Genomic DNA, 13,151 nt, shown 5'->3' with positions numbered 1-13,151 from the left:
TGTATGTGCTGAGGAGAGTGCATCCGGGTAAATCCTTCAGGTTAAAATTATATATCCAGGGAGGTGTGATAAGTCCTAAAACAGTCCTTCATACATAGTCCAGGTTTATTGGGGGACATGTCACACTGGTAAATGGTTTGCCTCTTAATGCCCCATTTTGAAGCACACCCTCCTACAATTTTTCTGTATCCTTCCCTTGATGGAAGTTTGGGGAACTTCTCTTGGAAAGTGCTGCCCTGGTACAATCCGTGGCCTCACTTCCAGACGTACTAGCACTCCCCCCTTCCTGCTCTCCAAAAATCAAATGATTGACTACCATCTCTTGAAATTCCAGGAACGTTCCCCTCTGGCCTGCAAATCGATGTAACACGTATGCATTATACAATGCCATCTGCATGATGTCCATGGCCAACTTCTTGTACCACACCCTCGATTTCCGCATGACGTTATGTGGCTGAAGCACCTTGTCCGACAATTTAAATCCCTCCCATGTACTTGTTATAATCCAATATGGAGTCAGGCTTGGGGGCTTCTGTACTGGTACCTTGTATAGGGGCTGCTGTGCCCATGTATTGTTATCAATACAAGGAAGTCTCTCTTGTCCTTGTACTTAACACACAATACTGAGTCACTGCATAGCGCTTGACATTCGTGCCTTCGGAGCTTTTCCCCTAGCACCGACTTAAGGAGACCTCTCTGATTCCTTCTAACAGTGGTGCAAGCCGCAATTTTTCTGGAAGCGAGGCTCTTGAACAGGGTAGTGCTGGTGTAAAAATTGTCCTGTAGCCCTGGTGCAGTAGTGGGTGCACCAAATCCCACACTATCTTTCCAGCAATTCCCAGGAGGGGGGGCATTCTGGAGGCACTATTTTAGAGTCCTTCTCTTCATATACCCTGAACTAATATGTGTACCCTGATGTACTCTGCACAGCTTATACATCTTCACGCCATACCCTGCCATCTTATTTGGCAGGTACTGGCAGAACTGAAGTCTCCCTTTGAAATGCACCAGGGAATCGTCAATAGATTCTCCGGGGTATACACTTCCATAAATTTGATACCCAGATAGTCTAATAGGGGCCTGACCTTACATAATCTATTGGGTGTCATCTTTGCGTGGGCACTGTGAATTGTCTGCAAAATGCATAAACTTATGGATGGCTTCAAAGCACATCCTGCTCCTTGCCATGCGAAACATTGGGGTACAGTATGTCTGTGTTCCTCGGGGTCACTTTGGGAGGACGAGGTGGATAAATAAAATGGACACTCATCCCCTCTAGCAGACTCCAAATCGGAATCAATATAACTTTATGCCTCCAATACTGTGTACGTTTTCCGGGTCATGATTTTTTCACACTTCAGTGTACAAACCTTTGTAAGGTGTCATTTTTTGTGGTACCTGCTGGCGCATTGGCTTCTATCATTTTGGGACCTATATGACTGTTTGATTACATTTTATAGAAAAAATGGTGTTTCAGACATTTGGGCGCTATTTTACGTTCGTGTTCACAGCCAGGAATAATCTTTTTTTCAATTTTAATAGAACACGCATTTTGGGATGCATTTTTATGATTTTTACTAGTCATGGCCATAAGTTTTGAGAATGATACAAATGTTAATTTTTACAAAGTCTACTGCATCAGGTTTTATCATGGCAATTTGCCCTATACTGTAGAATGTTATAAAGAGTGATCAGCTTAACAGCAATTAATTGAAAGTCAATATTTGCCTAGAAATGAACTTTTTCCCCCAAAACACATTTCAACTTCATTGCAGGCCTGTTTAAAAGGAGCAGCTAACATCGTTTTAGTGATTGCTCCATTAACACAGGTGTGGGTGTTGATGAGGACAGGGTTGGAGATCAATCTGTCATGATTAAGTAAGAATCACACCACTGGACACTTTAAGGACCTTAAGGACGCAGTCATTTTGTAGCTTAAGGCTGGTGCCACACGTGCCGCTTTTTCTGCGTTTGCAAACTCACCCGATCGCGGATGTTAGCTGGGGATGTCAGCGGTAGATTACCGCTGACATCCCGTGACCCCCGATGCCGATTCGGCTCCTGTGCAGAGCTAAACCGGCATCGTATCAGCGCAGTAGCTGTACTGCGCTGAGCGCTATTCGCAGGACTCAGCGCAGTACAGCTATGGCACAGAGCGCTAAGGGGTTAAAAGGAGGCTGGTGCTTGGCATAATTTTTTCTCTTCTGTTAACTATGGTCATCTCTAAAGAAACATGTGCAGTCATCATTGCACTGCATAAAACTGGCCTAACAGGGAATGTATCGCAACTAGAAAAATCGAATCATCAAGGAATTCAAGTAGAGAGGTTCCATTGTTGCCAAAAAGGCTCCAGGCCGCCCAAGAAGGACCAGAAAAAGTCAAGACAGTCTCTTAAAAGTGTTTCAGCTTCGGGATCGGGCTACCAGCAGCGCAGAGCTTGCTCAGGAATGGCAGCAGGCAGGTGTGAGTGCATCTGCACGCACTGTGAGTTGGAGACTCTTGGAGCAAGGCCTGGTGTCAAGGAGGGCAGCAAAGAAGCCACTCTTCTCCAGAAAAAACATCAGGGACAGACTGATATTCTGCACGAGGAACAGGGAGTGGACTGCTGAGGACTGGGGTAAAGTCATTTTCTCTGATGAATCTCCTTTCTGATTGTTTGGAACATCTGGAAAACAGCTTGTTCGGAGAAGACAAGGTGAGTGATACCACCAATCTTGTCTCATGCCAACTCAATCTTGTCTCATGCAACCTGCAACCATTCATGTGTGGGGTTGCTTCTCAGCCAATCGAATCGGCTCTCTCACAGTCTTGCCTAAAAACACATCCATGAATAAAGAATGGTACCAGAATGTCTCCAAGAGCAACTTCTCCCAACCGTCCAAGAGCAGTTTGGTGATCAACAATGCCTTTTCCAGCATGATGGAGCATCATAGAGCAAAGGTGATAAGTAAATGGCTCAGGGAACAAAACAGAGATTTTGGGTCCATGGCCTGGAAAATCCCCAGATCTTAATCCCATTGAGAACTTGTGGTCAATCATCAAGAAACGGGTGGGCAAACAAAAAAAACAAATTGTGACAAAATGCAAGCATTGATTGTGCCAGAATGAACTGCTATAAGTCAGGATTTGGTCCAGAAGTTGATTGAGAGCATGCCAGGGGGATTGCAGAGGTCCTGAAGAAGAAGGGCCAGCACTGCAAACATTGACTTGCTGCATTAACTCATTCTAACTGTCAATAAAAGTTTTGTTACTCATAATATGATTGCACTTGTATTTCTGTATGTGATAAAAACATCTGACAAACACACATAAAAAACAGAGGGCAACAGATCATGTGAACATATAATATTTGTGTCATTCTCAAAACTTATGGCCATGACTGTAGTAAAAATCATAAACATGTTAAGTATCGCCATGTCCCAAAATGCCTGTTCTATTAAAATTGAAAAAAGATTATTCCTGGCCGTGAACACTGTAACGTAAAATAGCGCCCAAATGTCTGAATCACCATTTTTTTAATAAAAAGTAATCAAACAGTCATATAGACCCCAAATTGATAGAAGCTAATGCGCCAGCACGTACCACAAAAAATGACACCTTACATACCCCTTTGTGTCGCAGCTGCACTATTCTTTACGCAACACAAATTTCCGCACTGAAATGGGCAACATTTATCATGCAAATTCCTACAGAAGTGTATTGCACACCCCATGTTAAAAACTTAATTCATGAAGTGGCACCAGATTCATGAAGAACACGCGCCACAATTCACGAATCTGGCACCCTCTGCGCACTACAAAGGCAAACGGTTTGCACTGTTTTTAGTAAATGTACCCTATAGTCTCCTTATCCAAGCAAAGAGTGAACTTGCCATTATAGATTTAATTATTTGTTTACAATGGCATATGATATAATTTTTGTAAATCGTATACAATTAAAATACCCAGCCATTCACTTTTATTTTTGTAACCTGCTCAACAGGTACAAGATTACAGACATCATTGGTAAGGAGGAAGGTCTTGGAGTGGAAAACCTCAGAGGGTCGGGGATGATTGCTGGCGAAACATCACTGGCTTATGAAGAAGTCATAACTATTAATCTGGTGAGTTTGTATAATGTATTTCTTAGGTGTTTGTGTATTCGAGCATTCATTACTCATTAATATGGGATAAATGCTAGAACAGTGCAACTCTTACAATTCTTTACAGTTGTGAACCATCATTTGCTTAAATCTACAGTAAGGATCCCCTTACTGCAAATCTACAGTAATGGGATGTTTGAATTAAAAGTGTATTGATCAGCTTGGAAATCCCCACTCGCTATATTATTATGTCCATAAAAATGTACCACTTAAATCTCACAAAGCACCCACACCGCTTGTAACATTAACTATTGACAACAACCTATCACCAACACAGCCCCCATGGGTCACCACACCCACCATATTCAGAAGGCTGACTTGGCTCATAAACAGTCTATAAATAAGTATGTTTTACACTACATTGTTAGCAAATGACTACAGCACTGATCAGACACAGGTAGAAGTGGCACCTAGCAACTCAAAGCAGTACTTTTATGAGGATTTCTCCCATCCCAGCCAGTCTCTCAAGTATAGTGTTACCTGGGTAATGTTTGTGTGTGTGTGTGTTTACATATGTGTCTATATCTAAAATATATGCTATACCCAATGAAGAATACATAATTGGTACCTACAGCAATTATGGCCACCTGGAGGTAGCACCCTGACCTCTGTAGGGACACGAAGTTGAGAGGTTAAAAAGGCCATCTTGTATCCTCCCTTCAGTGTATGACCTCCTGGAAAAAGTAATTTGCATATTCCCCGGAATTCCCTTATTGGAACATCAGTGGTATAAGTCTCCTCATGTAACAAGGCAGCCTTAATTGGAAATATCTGCATAAGGAGAACTCTTACTTCCCCAAACCTAGTCAATAGCCTCTCAATCAGATAAACTGGTTCCCTACACTGTACTGAAGAGACACAACCACGTCAAAACAGTTGTCTACAGTTGGTAATGTTTTCTTTCTGGAATAGATATGCTTGTTTGGCTTCATTCCCACATCATTTCATTAGGCTTCTTAAATGTAATGCGTGATGTCAAGGGGGCTGCCTTTCAAGATAGTAAAAAGAGGGTTTTCCTTGTCCCATCCTGGAAAAAAAGTAATTTGCATATTTCCCCAAATCCTGTAATGAAGCACACCTACAAGGTGGCCTTAAATAACAAAATGTCTGTAAGGGTGTTAAGCTCACATACAAGATGAAACAGAAAAAATTTATCAGAGGGATATATAGGCTGGCATGGTGGACTCATGAAAAGTGAATTACTGGTAGGTACTAATTCTGTATTTCTGTTATGTCCCCCATGATGGTCCCTTGCCAAATTATTGGTAAAGCCTGAAGGATTTTCCTTCCAAAACCCAAGTCCTCTGCAGTGGCAATATCTATTCTGTAATGGTGAGCGAATATCAAGCTATCGGACCAGGATCTTGCTCTGCATGTCTGGTCTAGGAAAGAGTTAGAGGCTTGTTCTCCAGTTGGTAGCATTTCTTGATGCAAGCAATGATCGATCAACCAATGGTAGATTTTGAAGCTTTGACCTTTATTTTCCCCTGAAAAATGGATGAAAAGGATAGTGTACTTCCTCCATGGGCTTGTATTTTCAAGGTATTTAAGGATTATTCTTCTTTAAGAAGGTGCCCAGGCTTCTGTTGGATTCCTGGGGTGTTCACAGAAGGAGGGCAAGACAGTCTCTTGGTATCTGTGAAAATCGGAAACAACTTTACAGCAGCTGCTGTTTTACCATCAAATCATATACTGTCAAATCAGCAGCAGGCAATGTCAGAGAAGTTACTATGAACATTCACAGTGTGCTCCATGAGCATCTAGATGCTGAGTTCGCACATTGCATTTACACTCTGCTAATATTACGTTAAAGGGAACCAGTCACCAGAGTGCTATTTTTATCAGGGCACAAGTTGCAAGAGACAAAGGTACTGTATGTGCCAAATAAGTTTTTAATAAAGTATGCAAAACTTTACCTGGCTCCCAGCCTGCAAGTTCCAGGGAAAATATCAAATGGCAACTTATGTCTGCTGTATATTATATTCACTGCTCACCTAGCTCCTGCCCCTCTTCACCCTGATGACGTGTCGGCTCGCTGCAGACAATCTCTCCCTCTCTGCAAGAAGAGGATGTGGGGAGGGGAGGGTGAACCCGGTTGTCAAAGGAGAATCAGGTATGATAGAACAGCAGCTTCTGTCATCTGCTAATACAACAATAGATAAATGATTGCCGCTCTGGATATTACTGGTGTTCCACAGATGGTTTAATGACAGATTGATACTCCAGTCAAATCCAAAGCAGCAGTCATCTGAGATTATATAATGGTAGATAGATTGGTGCAACTCTGGATGTGACTCAGATATGATATAATGGCAATGATGCTTTTTAGATGATATAACATCAGATTAATACTCCAGTCACATCTGATGTGATAAGGACATGATGGCAAGGGTAACACTGCAGCTCTGGATGAGACTGTAGTATCAGAAATTATTTAACAGTTAATAGATGATTGTAGTTCAGAGAGAAAGTATCAGAGAGGATCTAATGACAGATATCAGACCGTGGCGCAAATTCCGAAAACGCCGGAAAATCCGACGAAAGTGCGGATAGTAAATGTGCCCCAATGTTGGCTAATCATCACAATCGAAAAAAAATTAACTCGCACATAAGCTGTCCTATTCTGAGAATGCCCTTCTTTACCTATAGAAACCAACAATCGCTCAGAGCTTATATTAGTGACCTATAGCAAAATAGAAGCTGAGCTGTGATTGGTTGCTATCCAGAGATATTCACGTTTAGCCCCTTAGTGTTCAGCGCCGTTTATGGAAATGTGTAAATTTTAGGGCTAAATAAACGTATAACCGACAAAATTTGACCATTGTAAATATGTGTGTTTGTGTGTGTATGTATGTGTGCATATATATATATATATATATATATATATATATATATATATATATATATATATATATATATACATACATACATACATACATACATACATACATACATACATACACACACAAGCAACTTACGAGCAGTTGGACAGGTGTACCTAATAAAGTGGCCAGTGAGTGTGTATGTATGTATATATATATATAATGTATTTATGTATGTGTGTGTGATGATTCCAGTCTGAGATAATTCCAGTTTTATGACATGGCGCATTATCCTGCTGAAAGTAGCCATCAGATGTTGGGTACATTGTGGTCATAAAGGGATGGACATGGTCAGCAACAATACTCAGGTAGGCTGTGGCGTTGCAACAATGCTCAATTGTTACCAAGGGGCCGAAAGAGTGCCAAGAAAATATTCCCCACACCATGACACCACCAGCCTGAACCGTTGATACAAGGCAGGATGGATCCATGCTTTTATGTTGTTGACGCCAAATTCTGACCCTACCATCCGAATGTTGCAGCAGAAATCGAGACTCATCAGACCAGGCAACTTTTTTCCAATCTTCTACTGTCCAATTTCGATGAGCTTGTGCAAATTGTAGCCACAGTTTCCTGTTCTTAGCTGAAAGGAGTGGCACCCGGTGTGGTCTTCTGCTGCTGTTGCCCATCTGCCTCAAAGTTCGACGTACTGTGCATTCAGAGATGCTCTTCTGCCTACCTTGGTTGTAACGGGTGGCGATTTGAGTCACTGTTGCCTTTCTATCAGCTCGAACCAGTCTGCCCATTCTCCTCTGACCTCTGGCATCAACAAGGCATTTCCGCCCACAGAACTGCCGCTCACTGGATGTTTTTTCTTTTTCAGACCATTCTCTGTAAACTCTAGAGATGGTTGTGCGTGAAAATCCCAGTAGATCAGCAGTTTCTGAAATACTCAGACCAGCCCTTCTGGCACCAACAACCATGCCACGTTCAAAGGCACTCAAATCACCTTTCTTCCCCATACTGATGCTCGGTTTGAACTGCAGGAGATTGTCTTGACCATGTCTACATGCCTAAATACACTTGCCGCCATGTGATTAGCTGATAAGAAATTAAGTGTTAACGAGCAGTTGGACAGGTGTACCTAATAAAGTGGCCGGTGAGTGCATATACAGGCAGTCCCCGGGTTACATACAAGATAGGGTCTGTAGGTTTGTTCTTAGGTTGAGTTTGTATTGTTGAGTTGAGTCGGAATTGTATATTTTATCATTGTAATCTCAGCCAGAACTTTTTTGGTCTCTTTGACAGTTGCATTTTAAAAATGTTGGGTTGTCATAAGAATCAATATTAACACTAAAGCTTCATTACAGACACCTTTGTTAACTGTTACAGCTGATCATTGTAGCCTAGGACTAAAGTACAATAAATTACCAATATCCAGAGGTCCGTTTGTAACTAGGGGTCGCATGTAAGTCGAGTGTTCTTAAGTAGGGGACCGCCTGTATATTATGCATGTTATCAGTAACAAGCACCAACAAGCACCAACTTCAAGCTAAGCTCTGATTGGTTGCCAATGGTTCTGCTCGGACACTTCTGATAACTATCCCCCAAGTGTTTAGCATTTTTTACATGTAATACACATGTGGCTTGTTCCGAATTGCATGTGTTTCAGTGAGAAAAAAATGCGATCAGGCCAAGCTCAGAGCGCAAGTCAGCCACATCACGTAAATTAAGCCTACATGTGGAGACCCCTAGTTTAGTGGTTTAAATTATCTCCCTATAAATATAACTTACATATGTGTAAAATATAACGACTTGTTTAACATTAGAAAGTCCTTGCATTGTACTGCTGCTGTCTTCTGCTTGCCTAAAACTGTGTTGTGCACTGTTCAGGGAAAGGATTGGGGGGCAGAGCTCAAGAAAAACCTACAGCAGATTGGCTGAGGCAATGCTGTCAGCTAACTCAACCGACCAGCATTATAGATACAATTGCCACATTTTAATATTGATGTATTTTATTTATGACAGATCCACATTATCCGTCTACCCCATCATATGAATGTGGAAAAAGCTTTATTAAACTGCCCGGCTGAATGCAGAATTACCGTGCATGCGCGGCCACTCTCCATTGGTTTTTGGGGGAGCGACAATTACATTCAGCGCTCCCTAGTCGAATGCAGAGTTACCGCTCATGCACGGCTACTCTCCATTGGTTTCTAGTGATACCTTCAGTGCTCCCCGGCTGAATGCAGAGTTACGGCGCATGTGCAGAAACTCTGCAATAATGTCTATGGAGCGGTGTCTGGTTTCGTCGGTCCCATAGACAAATGTTTAGCAGGATGGGCATAGGATCGTCTGATGCCCGCTTTTATACCCTATCAAAATATCTCCACAGGCAAATTGTATCGCCCAATTAACTGAGGACCTACTAACTATAGATTAAAAATCAAAACGGAGCAAACCAATAATTTAGAAAACTCCGCAACTGTTTTTCAGTTGGCAACACAGCTCCTATATCTAGAATTGTGGATCTTACATCAAACAGAAACCTATAGCATAAAACAACATAATAATTACTATATATTAACAATGTATTAAATAACCAACATATTTATAAATTTTAATGTTTTCCTAACAACTGATATGCATCTACAAAAATATGTATGCTTATGAAATGTGCACTAACCAACACTCACAGAAATCTTTTTATTTCAAAATCAACATTTAAACCACCAGGAGTGAGGGTCTTTTTTTTGACAGATCCAAAAAGCTTCCCTTTTATTGAATTTCTTATTAATATTTTTACCCCCCCCCCTTCTTTTTTAACCCCTTCAATACCACAAAAAACTAAATCCAGCAGGTTTTCATTGTATGTAGATTTAAATTGTGCAGATACACTGCAGCACATTTACTCACCTGTCCGCTGGAGTTCACCGAAAGCGCATTGTCCAATGATAGTGAATTGTGGCACAGTGCATTAAGATTGTACTTCCGATATCCTGCATGTGTCACTTCCCCGCTCAGGTTCGACAGAATTCACCATCTTTTTAGTGGTGCATGTAAGTGCTATGGCTTTCAACACAATTTGAAAGTTAAATCCCGCGCTCAGTCCAAATCAGTCGGATCGCAGCTGCACCAAAAAATGATCACGTGCGCCAAAACCCCAGCACAGACACCTGTTAAATACTGTGCAGTCTTTTCCCCCCTGAAAAAGTTTTTGTATTTTCTACTTAATTTTGTTAATTTGTCAATTTGGCACGCTATGTAATTTCTCCATGCATGAAAGTCATTTACGCCAATGTTAGGGTTACCTTTTGTTTAAATACAGTGGCGGCAAAAAGTACTGGCATCCCTGCAATTCTGGGAAATAATACTTGTTTTCTTCCAGAAAAGGATTGCAATCACAAATTCTTTGCTATTAAGATCTTAATTTTATTTTGCTTGCAATGAAAAAAAAAAAAGAATTTAAAAAAAGTCAAATCATTGATCATTTTACACATAACTCCAAAAATGGGCCGGACAAAATAACTACGAACAACCGCTTCCAATAAGCATTAATGAGTTTCTTACAATGCTCTGCTGGAATATTAGACCATTCTTCTTTGGTAAACTGCTCCAGGTCCATGAGATTTGAAGGTGCCATTTTCTAATGCTTTTTGAAGTGTGTTTTGGGTCACTGTCCTGCTGGAAGACCCATGACCTTTGAGGGAAACCCGGAGGGCAGCTTGAACTTGTTGGGATGTTAGTCGAGGTTCTTTATCCACCATCCTCACAATCTTGCAGTGAAATCTCTCATCAATTTTGATGAAAACTTCTTGATGACACTGCGCACGGTAGACACAGGAACATTCAGGACTTTGGAGATGGACTTGTAGCCTTGAGATTGCTCATGCTTCCTCACAATTTTGATTCTCAAGTCCTCAGACAGTTCTTTGGTCTTCTTTCTTTTCTCCATGCTCAATGTGGTACACACAAGGACACAGGACAGAGGTTGAGTCATTTTTAATCCATTTCAACTGGCTGCAAGTGTGATTTATTTATTGCCACCACCTGTTAGGTGCCACAGGTAAGTTACAGCTGCTGTTAATTACACAAATTACAGAATCATCACATGCTTTTTCAAACAGTGCCAATACTTTTGTCCACCCTTTTTTATGTTTAGTGTGGAGTTATATCCAATTTGGCTTTTTGGCAATTCTTTTTTTGGTTTTCCATTGAAGTTTGAACTCTCTAACCTTTTATAGGTGAACTTAATGCGGCAGATTTATTAAAAGGGCCTAAACGTTAGATGGTGTAAAGGTAGACAGTCTTAAGCTGCACCAGATTAATTAAAGTGTTTGATGCTGGATGTAAAAACTGGCATACACTCACCGGCCACTTTATTAGGTACACCATGCTAGTAACGGGTTGGACCCCCTTTTGCCTTCAGAACTGCCTCAATTCTTCGTGGCATGGATTCAACAAGGTACTGGAAGCATTCCTCAGAGATTTTGGTCCATATTGACATGATGGCATCACACAGTTGCCGCAATTTTGTTGGCTGCACATCCATGATGCGGATCTCCGGTTCCACCACATCCCTAAGATGCTCTATTGGATTGAGATCTGGTGACTGTGGAGGCCATTTGAGTACAGTGAGCTCATTGTCATGTTCAAGAAACCAGTCTGAGATGATTCCAGCTTTATGACATGGCGCATTATCCGTGCAGTTTAAGACTGTTTAGTTGTTGCACAAAAAACATTTTTGTTGCATTTTATTTGGTTGCAACTTAGACCATGACTCATTTAAAGTGATGCCACCCCATTCCCTGAAGGCCATGCCCTTTTTGAGCACTTCTTACAAAAGTGTCTCCAAACTGTCTGAAGCATTTTCATAAATGTTGTATATGGTATTCTAGATGGCTTTTAACCCCTATCCGCACCTGGGTGTAATAGTACGTCCTGCACCAGGACGTCCTATAACACCCAGCTTCTATCATTGGCTCACGAACGGAGCAGGAACCAGAAGCAGCAGATGTCTGTATATTACAGCTGACACCGCACTCGAACACTCGGGATCAGAACCGGCTATGATAATGAGTGTTAACCCCTTACACGTTGTGGTCATACTTGACATTGGTCATACTAAAGATCGGATCTCCCGTGCTGCTTACCGGGGGATCCGATCCTCTTCTGGGAAGCCCCGAGATCTACCAAGTGCCGCGAGGCAAGCCGTTAATAAAAACGTTATGCCTCTAAAAAGATGATGATGCTAAAATTTTCAAGATTTTCTCCAAATTCTTTTTAAAATTCAGTAAAATGAGGTATTTCCGTAATTGTGGCGACCTATAGAATAAAAATAACATATCATTTTTAAGGTATGGTGAACGTGCAAAAAACCCCCCAAAAAATCTTGCCAAAAATCGATGATTTTCATTTCTTTCATCAACAAAGAGTTAATAAAATCTTATCAATTAGCTATAGATGCCCAAAATTATGTACCAGAAAAGTGCATCTCATGTGTCAAAAAAGCCCCAATATATAAACATAAAAAAATTACCAGTATAGCCTGTACAATTTGAAAATGAAAATGTGCTCTGAATGGCACTCCTTCCATTCTATGCCCGGCCATCCACATATGGGGTATCGATGTTGAGTATCAAACTTTGTGGAGCTTTTTGTCATTTAATCCGATGTTTAATTTTCCGCCCAAAATGAATGTATTGTCCAAAAATAGTGTATTATATTTGTAGACCGCACCTCAATTTTATTTTAACCCTTACAAAACACCTAAAGGGTCAACAAACTTCTTAAAATCACTTTTTCGTACATTGAGGGGTGTAGTTTCCATAAAGTGTTAATTTACTCATCTAGCTATTATTTAGGCCTCTCACAGTCAATTGAAAGTTGAGCCGGTCCTGAGCCCTGAAGGGGTTAAAAATTGTGATATAATTGATCTACTCCATTGTGATCCCGTTGTGTAACTGTCCAGTTTTAAACCACTTGTTCTCTAACATGTTTGGTCCATGAATCGCCCAATCCTTATTATGTTCACATTTTGACATTATGAGACTAAGATGGCATCTAACAATTGATCAACATTATCTAATCACTGCGAAGCTGACAGAAGTGGCTACTGAACTTGGAGTGTCAGAGTGTCATGAGCTGGATGCTGCAGAGAGACTGAAAGACTGGAAAAGATACATTGT

The 13,151-nt window shown here is 41.1% G+C and overlaps 1 protein-coding gene across 3 annotated transcripts in view; it reads left to right on the top strand.

Annotated features, from left to right (window-relative positions):
- Nucleotides 1–13,151, top strand: part of ACACA (acetyl-CoA carboxylase alpha) — a 377,264-nt gene that overhangs the window by 222,672 nt on the left and 141,441 nt on the right. For all 3 annotated transcript variants that reach the window (XM_072137153.1, XM_072137152.1, XM_072137154.1), the window contains exon 43: nucleotides 3,982–4,102. In XM_072137153.1, the coding sequence (XP_071993254.1) occupies nucleotides 3,982–4,102 (121 nt within the window). The remainder of the gene's footprint in view (nucleotides 1–3,981; nucleotides 4,103–13,151) is intronic.

This window comes from Engystomops pustulosus, chromosome 2 (assembly GCF_040894005.1).
Source record: "Engystomops pustulosus chromosome 2, aEngPut4.maternal, whole genome shotgun sequence".
Lineage (NCBI taxonomy): Eukaryota > Metazoa > Chordata > Amphibia > Anura > Leptodactylidae > Engystomops > Engystomops pustulosus.
This window is presented reverse-complemented; position numbering and strand designations above follow the sequence as displayed.